Genomic DNA, 11,662 nt, shown 5'->3' on the forward strand with positions numbered 1-11,662 from the left:
GAGATGGATTGCTCCACTATTTTAGGTGCAGGTTCATTCGTAGTGGTCTGAACCAAAGAAAACAGGCTGTTTCCTAGGTGGGTGCGTAAGCGTTATACTCCCTCCATTCGAAAATACTTGTCATTAAAATGAATAAAAAAAGACCCTTTTATATTAAACAAGTGTTGTCAACAGAATGACAACCTACAATAATTCAACCAATACAAATGCAACAATTTGTAGTCACAAAACTCAAAATGGACAAAATACTACTCGCGAAAGCAGCGGATCAAAGCAAAAGCAATGTGAAATTCAAAGGTAGCAACACTGAAGCAAATCAATGCATCACCACACTGCACCACATTTCCAACTGATTAGACTACTAACCAAGCCGTAGATTCTTCTTATATTACAATCATGTATCGGAATTAGCTCCATACCTGCTCACAGCTCACGCAGACCTTATTGCGTGCAAACATATGGTCGAATTCCAGAGAGCACAACACAACATAAATATTAGCTTGCCCTAGCATGACAAACAATTCAGAATAAACAGTTGGTAATGAAGACCTTGCAATTCCATAAAAATATACTAGAGAGACCCATCAATGATGCGATGAAACACATCTGGGTAAAGTCGCAGATTTATCTTGCTGATGGACCGAACGCGGACATCGGGGCAGAAGTAGTACTCACTATGCTTCCCCTGATGCTACTGTCCTCACGACCTTCCTCCAACGCAAGGCTCTCTTTCAGCTGCGCCACAACGGCAGCCATTGTTGGCCTTCGGACAGCAGCATCCGCTGTGCATGCCATTGCGGTGTCGACCAGTTTCCACATGGAGTTGACATCATATTCACCTCCAAGGTGTGCATCTGCCACCGTGGTGATGTTGCCAGTGGCAATCTTCTGCTTCACACGTTGAACGATGTGGCCATGGCCCGGCAGTACCGGAGGTTCACCGGTTGCTACCTCAAGTAGAACAACACCGAAGCTATAGACATCGCTGCTTTCAGTGAGCCAGCCAGTGTGATAGTACCTAAGACATAGCAGGTAACCCACCTATTAGAAACCTAATTTGGATTAAGCAACAATGCCATATATGAGAAAGAGGCACGAAAGTTTTATAGTATAGAAAGAGACATACTCGGGGTCCATGTAACCTGCTGTCCCAGCCGCATTGGTTGATATGTGGGTCTGCATGTCACTAAGATAGGTCTTGCAAAGTCCAAAATCAGCTATTTTCGCCTTTAGATTATGACCTAGGAGAATGTTGTTGGTTTTCACATCCCGGTGAATTATTGGCAAGCTACATCCCTTGTGCAGATAATCCAGGCCTACACATATCATAGCAAGTCCTTCAAAACTTGACTAAAAAGAAGAGCAGGCCATCTATAACAAATACGCTTAAGAAAACTATATCTTTCCACTAAACCATACCTTGTGCAGCTTCGAGCACGATTCGTACACGTGTCGCCCAACTTAAGGTTTCACCAGCACCATTTTTCCCTTCATATACAGGCATGGTCACAGTTAGAGAGCAGAATTGTATCAACAGCTTTACATGGCAATGTTCATATGTTTATGCAATATTTCTCCATTTGCAATTCCGTTATGGTCTCACAGTCTTCCTACTCTTCTGTGTCGGATATTGAATGAATTAGATGCATTAAGGTTGTTACTTCGTCAGCCAATGGTAAACAAAATGTTTTTTTAACAAGAAGCAATATAAGCAAACATTACTAGCTGTTACTGACGGTTGCAGGTACTTCACAAGGAAGAGATGTAGACACCCCCGAACTATTTTAGATAAATAATTTAAAAGCATTCAAGATATATAGCCATTGAAGTTCTAACTTTTTATGAAATTTTAAGACAACTGCAAAATTTGTTATCACTTCATTAGGTTTGCGAATGGACAAACCTCTCAGATGATCACAAAGATTGCCCTGGGACATGTACTCATAAACCAGTGCTAAATGGTCCTTCTCCCAGCAGTAACCAACCAAAGAAACTAGGTTCCTGTGATGCACCTTTGTCAAGCTATTGACCTATGTAAAGAGACATAGCGCAGAGGGAAAATATCTTAATTTGCATGTAAACTCACTGTGATTACTCAACAAAACTTACATTTCAAACTGAAAACTTTCTGAACCAGGGGAGAATTAAAGTACCTCGGCTAAAAACTCATCAAGTCCATGTGATGATGATTCAGAACGCATCTTGACAGCAACCTCAGCATTGTCTTCTAAACGGCCGTAGTACACGAGTCCAAAACCTCCTTTACCAATGCACCGTTGGAATTTATCAGTAAACTTCTCTAGCTCCTTGTATGTGAATCGGCGGTTCTCAGTATTTTGTAGCTGATCCCCATTACTTTTTCTACTTTCAGGAGCACTCTGAAGTTCTGGTTCCCTGGGAGGATCATGTGTAGAAACTGGTTGCACAAATGTCAGTTATATTACAGAAACACTAAATGTAGCAAACCTTATTAGTTAATAATCAATCAACCTAACCATATGTTGTTAAAAGAGTAGAGCATACACACTTTTGGGCTTTCTCCTTCCCCTCCAGATCAAACATGCCAGAACAAGTATAGCCACTACCAACATGGGAACCACTATTGAAATAGATATTATGGCTGTTCTATTTTTTGATGGAGGCGGACTTATTGTTGTTTTGTTGCACATATCTTCATCAGATTGATACCTGAAATAGTGAAATTGCATCAGACAATCAATTCAGAGTTTTTTTTTCTTATCACAATCAGTTCAGAGTTACTTTCGTGGAAAAAGCAACCTTAAATATTCAGCCGAGCGCACATTCAGAGAAAACGAAACCTCAAGAAGAAAACCCAAACCTGAAAATGAGTGATCCTGCACTCCTTTTACAGAGGGACTTTGGAACTGGTCCATTCAGACTGTTGCCAGATAAATCCCTGTAGAAAATGACATGTAGTTTAGACATTGAACGATGTTCTTAGCATTGTAACAATGGCAACAAAAACTATCCAAATAGAAGTCCTCTCAAGTGGATCCTGTTGGTGTTCTTCCCTCAACTACAGAAAACAGATACAAGGGGCTCCCCGTTCCATGTCAAATGGAGATGTCAGATATTATGGATAGTACTCCCTCCGTCCCAAAATAAGTGTAGCTTATTTACTACTAAATCAGCGACACTTATTTTGGGACGGAGGGAGTAGAACATAGCTATAAAAAAGCAAGTATCTGCAAGTATTACGCACTTTATACACTTGCCCGCCATCCACTAATCATATCTATTTATGACAAATTTGTATATATCACAGTTATCCTCATTATCCAATACTTACAGATATCGGAGTTCTGTGAGCAGTGTGAAGTTATCAGATATCACTCCAGTCAAGTTACTGTCTGACAGATCCCTGCATGACAATTAATATTAGAACATAACGCAAAGGCTACATATTTGCACACGCAAGATGAAATACCATCCAAATAATACTCACACAGATATTATCCGCGTTGTGTTAGCAGTTACGCCGCTACAGTTCACGCCACTCCAACGATAGTTGGCAGGAAAGCATGGATCACCCATCCAGTTTTTCTTTACTCCGTACTCGAGTTTGATAGCCATCATTGTGTCGACTACCATCGCGAAAGAAAAGGAGTGGTCAGGAAAAAAAGAATGATCATCCTCATAAATAACACTTTTTGATCACTGAATGCATAGATGCAGTTTCATGATGCGCCAGTCAATTATATCCAGAAAACATATTAACAAAACTCGGAACTTAGGGGGCGTTTGGATGCAAAGTAATTTTACAGTTTTTGAGGAATACCGTGGTTTCTAAAAAAAAACATGGTTTTAGATACTTTGAGGTGTTTGGATGAAAGAAATACTGTAGTTTAATAAACCATGGTATCTCTCATACTGTGGTTTTCTTGCCGTATGTAAAAAAGAGGTCACGACCTCTTTTTTCAAAACAGAACCGAGAGAAATTACATGCATCAGAAAAGTGCAGGTTTGAGAAATTTAAGCTCACCGCAGATACTTAACAAAAGTTTAATCCCCCTTCCCCCCCCCCCCCCCCCCCCCCCCCCCCCACACACACACACACATCCCGCCTCCTGAACTGACAAGGTAGGATCGACTTACCAGTGAGAAAATCCTTGTAATCAAACACGTTTGTGTGTGCGTGGGTAGGCCGCTGCCATCCGGGTGGTACCCTCGCCCGTGTGGTGGGCGCGAAGATTGCCAGCACGGAGGGGGGAGGCACCGCCTTCAGATGACGGGTTGTAACTTCGCTCTGGCCGGACTGGGCTCGTCGTGATGGCACTACCTAAAGACCACAGAACCTAGTGGTGTACGCACATCCGCACATGCAAGCAAAAGTTCGTCCGCGTCGCTTTTTCTTGGAAGTGTTACTTGGTACGCGGCGGTGCGAAGCCTTGGACGGTGGTGGGACGAATCTAGAGGACGCAGCGGTGGCGGGTCATCCATGCTTTCTCGAGCTGCAGTTGTTTCTTTTTCTTCATTCTTTCTTGTTTCTTTTAGGCTTGATTGTGATTATCACATAGTACGTGTTAATTATGTAATTATCACATACGTTAATATTTGGTACGACATTAATTGCACTAAACATGCTGAGCATTCATCATTGGAGTAATCTAAGTCCTTGGTTTGACATGAATTGATAGTCAAGATTAATTGGATTTGTTCCTTTCGGCCTTTTTATATCGGTATTATATAGATAAATAAATATTGTAGTTTTTGTAGCATAGTCCATTCGATTGGATGAAGCCAATCCAATGAAAGAGATGTGGCAAATTGAGCACCGTGGGCCATTGAATTTTCTCTTTACTGCATCGGATTTTGTCAAATGTACTATCTCGAAGAATCTATGGTTGAGCTTAAGCCCAATATATATTACGCGTGCGCGCGCACACACACTACAAAACATACTTCTACTTTGCTCTAGACTTGCTCTTTCACTTAAACCCATTCATCATTGGAGTATGAATGTACTTCAAAAATCCCATTTATCTTTGCGATGCAACACTGGGTATTCATGTTATTTGCAACTAAAAATTTTAATAAGATGTGCTTAAAAGAGATACCTTCGAGGGAAAATGTGCTTGATATTTTTTATATTTTTTGTGGTATATACCATGCAGTTTTTGAGTATATTGTAGCAACAATTTATTTATTTAGTGGACTATGAGAATTAAATCTCCATCTTATATATACTTCATGTATGTAATATCTTGTGGTCCACCCTTGTGGTACGATCGGTGCACAGGCTGCCCAAAATACACTCTAATTGTTAAAAAGAACTGACAATAATTACAACGAATGATGTTCAGCAATTAAACTGTTAGAACCCATTCATGCTCGTTGTGGTTTTAATCACTAGAAAATGATGTAAGAGCCATACTCCTTGAGTTAATCATTTTTCTTTTTTGCAAGATTAACAATTAACTTTGGTGCTTCACTTGCATGAATGCAATTTTTCTCAATAACAGTTAGTCTATGTGTAACTGGTTGCAAAGTCATTTGCATTTAACTTTTATTATTTTCCCCATGCTTAGATATACATTGAAGTTGGAATGTCTTCTTGTTTCAACTGATCATACACTGTCCTGACCATGATGAATTCTAAGTTGCTGTTTTGAGGAGAGCATCTTTTTTATGAACGAAGCAAGTGCATTTGCAAGGAGTAAACCAACTCTTTCTACAGCATGGTTCTCAATTTCAGTGAAATTTCATTAATTTTGGTACATTCTAAAATAATTGCCATTCGGTCAAAATGTTTCAGCAATTTCGGTAGTACACAGAAATTCAAATTATTTGTAAATGTTTATTGAATTTTCAAAATATTTGATTGGATCTCAGTCAAATTCAGTTTCAGAAAATTTTGGACCTTTGGCCGAAATGAAAAACAAAATCACTAAAATTTAGTGATTTGAGTAATGAATGAAATATTTCTGAAACTGAAATTCAAAATCATATTTCTCAAAAAATCAAAATCAAAATCATAGCCTGCAGTGACATAAATGAGTGGTATGGAAATATATATATATAGGGACGAGGGGAGGCATCTCACAGTCTTTGGGGGACGTCCTCGGAGTGTCGTGGGGGATGAGGTTGAAGATCTCGTATGCGTTGATCATCGGAGGCAGCACAGATGCATTGGTGGCTGCAAGAGTAATATTGTACGTGCCTTCTATAGCCTTGTACCAGCCAATAGAATACAGAGAATGAGCGATCAGATACGGGGGGCTGTATTTCTTGTACCACTCATGGTCGTTCAAGTAGATGTCGAACTGTCGGAGCTGGGTGTTTTGGATGTCGGAGAAGTGTAGAAAATTTTTAAACTCGAATGAACTTTTGTACGTTTCCCATGTACCGAGGTTTAGCACCGTGGCATTGTTGACAGGAGCGACGGCTGTCCGAAGAACAGGGATGGGCACAGCGTAGTTGTCTTCCTGCTGGATGGTCTCTTTGGTGGAAAGGTTTGCCCACAACGAGCTGACTTTCCATCCCCAGAAGCGGTCATATGGATCGTCGGGAAACCTTCATGCAAAATGACAATCCATCATTAAAAAAAGTAAAGGTTTTTCTAAGCCCAACGCACTATTGCCCTTATGCTTACCCTTCAACACCGCTTTGAGATCTATGATAGCGAACTAGCTTACTACATGAAAATAAAATTCTTTTTTATTTCTTTCAAATGAAACAATATATGGACTTCAAAATTTGCAGATCAGTGGAACTTCAGAACTACAATGTGTGAAAAAAAATCGGATTTTTGGTCTAGCATAAATATATAAAATGTCTTTTTTTAGTAAAATAATAATATTTCAAGTATTTATGTTGCATGAAAAATCCCTTTTTCCCCACATTGCACTTATAATGTTTTGTTGTCCTGCAAAGTTTGAAGTTCATATGTTATTTTATTTGGAAGAAATAAAAAAGAGAAATGTGTCTATATATAGATCGCGATGCAAAAAATGGGAAGCTAGATAAGGGGGTGCAGTTTGCCTGGGTTCATCCACAGCTTTCCCTCACAAATAAACATAAGTGAATTGTTTTCTTCTTGAGACTATCTCTGGAAACCTTAATGCATCTTTTGCATATGATTCTATTGCGCTCAGACACAATAAGTTTACATATCTTTTTCATTTTACTTTGAGGGACCGTCGAAAATATCCACTGAAACGTGGTTCTAGGCGCACCCACGTTCAAAAAATATATTTAAAAGATAGCAAAGAAGTCAAACAATTCTGAAACTATTTTGCAACAAACATGGTCTAGTGTTATACTCGCGTGTAAAGTTTTGCGAAGGAACGACTCCCATGGTCTTCTGTGCAAAAATAAAATAAAATTGGATCTATATAAAGTTACTTCCTCCGTCTCATAATATAAGAGCGTTTTTGACACTACTAGTGTCAAAAACTCTCTTATATTATGGTTGTGAAGTTTAAGTACAATTGTGGAGATCCAGTGACCATGATCTATTTGGCTATTATTGTAAAATCTAACCTCCCTGATCTACTTATATTAGGTACAACCATGAAGATCTAATGATTGTGATATGTTTAGCCATATAATTATGAAGATCTAATGGTATTTAGGCACAGTTATAAAGATCTAATGGTTGTGATCTGTTTGGGTACCCCCAAAAAAGATCTATTGTTCTTCATTGCTGAGCCCAAAAGAAGAATAGAAGAACGAGAGGGAAAACAGAAGAGCCAGAAAAACGCATGCCCCCGAGTCGCTCCCGCGGGCGACTCTGGACGGCAACCCTAGTGCCGCCGCCCCAGCTCCTCGCCTCGGCTTCTCCTTCCTCGCCGCCGGCGATGGCGTCACCGGCCAAAGGCCGCGTGACGCAGGCGGCGGCAGGGCGTCTCCTCCCGCGCGCAGGTGGCCAGCGTCGCAGGGCGCCCCCTCCTGCCCGTCGCCGTCGGGTTGCGGCCTTCCTCTGCTCCAGCTCCCTCCCCATCCCCGACGTCGTGGTGGCCCGTAGGAGTGCTCCAGTCTCCCCCCTCCCTCTGGCATCGGCTTGTGGGGCTCCGGGGAGTCGGGTTGCTCTGGCGGCGGATCTAGGTGTCTCTGCCCAGATCTAGTTGGTGGTGGCGGATGGTGGCGGCGGGGATGGTTGACGGCCCTGCTAAGGTGGTGGTGGTGCTGCTAGTGGCTATGCTGCTCCGGTGGGGTGGTGGGGCTTCCGGTGGTGTTGGCTAGAGCGTGGACGCGCATGTTCTGTGGTGGTGGCTGGTGCTCCGGCGTGTGGCATTGGTGGTGCGTGTCTGGCAGCTCCGACGCTTGGAGCTCGTCGGGTGACGCGGGTGAGCAGCGGCCTGGCATGGTCGTTGCTCTGGCCGTGGGCGGCGGCGCGGGGAGGTCCGACGCTGGTGGTGGCCTCCCGGTGTCGTGGCGGCTTCATGGTGGCTCGGCGACTCTAACTGCGGCAGCGGCCGGCTTCTCCGGCTTCGGCTTGTCCCCGTTCGGACCATTTCGACCTTCGCCCCATCTCCTCGTCGTCCGGGCACTACTTCCATCGAGGGGCTGGCCCTCTCGAGCCGCGATCCATCGCTCGTCTCGCGCCCGGTGCGGCGGGACCGAGCTCGTCTCGCGCAAGGTGCGGCAGGACTGAGCTCGTCTCGCGCATGGTGTAGCAGGACTGACCTCGTCCCCCTCACGGTGCTGCATGACCGAGCTCGTCTCGCGCTCGGGGCTGCAGGACAGGCCGATGGATGCCAGTTCTGGCCTGCCTATTGGGTCTCGACGCTGGGGGTCGCCAAGGGGTGCGAAAGGTGGGACCTTTCCATTCATCTCTTTGGTTGGGGTAGCGGCAGGTCTTGGGTGAGGCGGTGTCTAGGTCTTGGATGCCGGGGCGGCGGCCCTGGTAGTGGTAGCGCGATGCTCTTGGCCAGAGCCTGTGGCTTGGTGCTGCCAGGTGGCTATGGCCGTGTGGGCGGCGTGGTAGCCGAGGTGTGGCGTTGGGTAGCGGTGAGTGTTGGCCGTGGTGAAAACATGTCCTTTCTTTGGACGCGAAGCTCGTTCCCCTTTTGAAGGCGTCGTCGCGGCTCTCATTGCCCGTCCTCCGGCTCCAGGGAAAACTCTGATCCTCGGATCGGGCGGTGGCGGCACTCCCGTGTCGTTCCCTTTCTGAAGGCCCCGCCTTGGAGCCCATGGTTCGTCATATGTGGCTTCATCTCTTCGCGGCGGTAGTGCTAGGGATGGTGTTGCTACGCTCAACGCCTATGTATCCTGCCCTGGGTGTGTGTGTTATGGTGGCGTGCGTTTGTACTGGGTGATTGATGATCGGTGCTTTGTATATAAAGCGGGGCGAAAGTCTTTTTTGATAAAAAAGATCTATTTAAGTACAACTACGAAGATTCGACAAAGGTGACCTATTTAGTTACAGTTATTCTTTTAGATGTACAATTATGAAAATCTAACAGATGTGATCTAGTTTGGTATAATTATGAATATCTAATGATCTAGTTTGTCGTGGTCTATTAGGTATGAAGATCCACAAAATCAATAGCCGTATATTTTACATTTCTTTGAGGATTATCTCTATATATTTCTATTTGTTATGCTTTTAGTATATAATAAATGAAATAAAGACCTTGATAAGTGTCATACGTGTGACACGAACACATGGCAACTTCAAACATTTTTTTATGATAAATTTGATGACATAAGGATGACAATTTAGTTGTCAAGCATGCTAACTTTCTTGTTGGATGGCAAGTTTCAGTTTATTTTTTGAGTTTGTTTTTTTCTTTTGGGATGTCAACTTTAGTTGTAAAAAACGTCAGGGTTGGAGTGTTTCGTGCCACATGTGTGGCACTTATTATTTGGGTAAAATAAGTAGATAGATGGGTTGTAAGAGATGGGAAAGATTGTGAACCAACCTATGGTATCCCCAGTCCATCAGAATTTAAATTTTGATACTTGCATTTATTTTTGGATTTCTTTTAACATTTCCGGCGATACGTCCTTAGTGAAAGGAGACGTTTCTGTCGACTACGAGGTGATTTGGTGACTTCGTCAATCTTGAAATGATATGCCGGCTCAATCTTTCAAAGATGCTCATAGAGATAGGGTATATGTGCATATTCATAGAGATGAGTGTATGCGTGTGTATATATAAGCGCCGCGTCTGTACTCTGTTAAAAAAAGATGGGAATGATTGAGGAGCCACCTTGTGGGGATATTGTGGCTTATGGTCGGCTTGTATTGCATTTCTTGGACGGCGATGTAATCCAAAACCACGGTATAGTACCATGCAAAAAGCAAGAATAAAAAAAGCATTGGAAGACTTCAAACGTACCGGTAACTAGTGTTTGCCCCCAGATTTCTCCTTGCAAAGGCGGATATCGACTCGTTGACAGTGACCTGGGGGTAAAGCGAGGGTAAGAGCGGCCTCAGCTCCACCGTGTTCACAAATGGCGTGCCGCCGCCGGTGTTCACTAGGCACAACGGCACCCAGCTCGCCCACGCGACGAAGACCGCTTCGGACCACCAGTAGTCATTGTTCCGGAACGTGTCCCAGTAGTTGCTGCCCAAGTGTACCTCGAACGACGGACTGGTCTTCCCGTCGTATTCCCCGTGTAAGAACACCATCCGGACCAGGTACTTGCCACCGCTCTCGGTTGGGAGGGTATAGCAGTTCCGTAAGCCAGACGGGAAGCTCCTGAGTGTGCGGAGGTTCTCGGCTGTAGAACTGTCATCGAACTCGGCGGCTACCCTATGGTTCTTCCCGCCGTCAACGTACGGATCGTCGGAGACGTAGGCGATGTTTGTGTAGGTGTCTCTGCGTCCGTTGAATTTGGCATCCAGGGCGCAGTCGATGCTCAGGAAACCTGATTGATGCATGACACATATTTACACAACCAGGACGAATAGAGTTAGAATATACCCATCAAAAGCGGCTATTTTAATTCCTAATGAAATATCTACAAAACATTTTTGTGCTGTATGTATATATGGATACGATCCATGCACTTGAGGTGAGAAATCAACCTTCTTGCTGACCGGCGACATGAACTGCTGTGGCTGCCAATAATGCACCAACGAAAACCCACAACGGCTCCATTGGGACGAGACAACTCAGTTCACCAATGGCAGTGGAGAACTGGGCTATGCCTCACGTATATATATATTGCGCGCCAACTTCAGATGAGCTCAACAGTGCCAAATACCAAACGCGTTGCAAGTTGCCATGGATAACACAAAGTAGACTATTCAAACCCACCAGTGGTTCCAAGCTTAGTCTATGCAACACACTCATTCGTCTGCTATTGTTATATGTAAAGTAACATTTGCAAGTTACTTGTGAATCTTTCGTTGCAAATATGATAACCGTCGCAAAAAACATTTTCAAAGAATCTAATAATGGCTGGCATTATGAGGAAAGGTTAGTTGACTTCTCCAGAGCCCTACATCTCATAGTGCCATTCCATTGTGCCTCGCCACAGTCCTCCGACCAAAAATGGGTTGGATGCTGGTTTCAGAAATATGCAGGCACCACTGAAAAATTCTAATACTATTTTCAGATTGAAAATTGTCAATCCTACATAGTTTGGTAAATTTACAACAAGTTTCTTTTTTTATTTTGGATCGAATTCATGTTTGTCATGCGCTCTTCGCCTACCCCGGAATTCCTTTTAGTTTGCCTTTAGCAATA

At 43.5% G+C, this 11,662-nt stretch overlaps 1 protein-coding gene across 1 annotated transcript; it reads right to left on the reverse strand.

Moving 5' to 3' along the window:
- Positions 1-266: 266 nt before the first annotated feature.
- On the reverse strand, positions 267-11,089 carry LOC123106972 (LRR receptor-like serine/threonine-protein kinase IOS1). The gene is made up of 12 exons (XM_044528992.1): positions 10,999-11,089; positions 10,307-10,838; positions 6,065-6,534; positions 3,467-3,605; positions 3,311-3,382; positions 2,840-2,917; positions 2,528-2,688; positions 2,154-2,416; positions 1,904-2,030; positions 1,420-1,488; positions 1,127-1,316; positions 267-1,018 (listed from the first exon to the last, which is right to left on the reverse strand). Exons 1-12 carry the CDS (start codon positions 11,069-11,071, stop codon positions 625-627), a joined length of 2,568 nt encoding a protein of 855 aa, XP_044384927.1. The 5' UTR covers positions 11,072-11,089; the 3' UTR covers positions 267-624.
- Between the last annotated feature and the right edge of the window lie 573 nt (positions 11,090-11,662).

The sequence above is a fragment of the Triticum aestivum genome, chromosome 5A, assembly GCF_018294505.1.
Source record: "Triticum aestivum cultivar Chinese Spring chromosome 5A, IWGSC CS RefSeq v2.1, whole genome shotgun sequence".
Classification (NCBI taxonomy): domain Eukaryota; kingdom Viridiplantae; phylum Streptophyta; class Magnoliopsida; order Poales; family Poaceae; genus Triticum; species Triticum aestivum.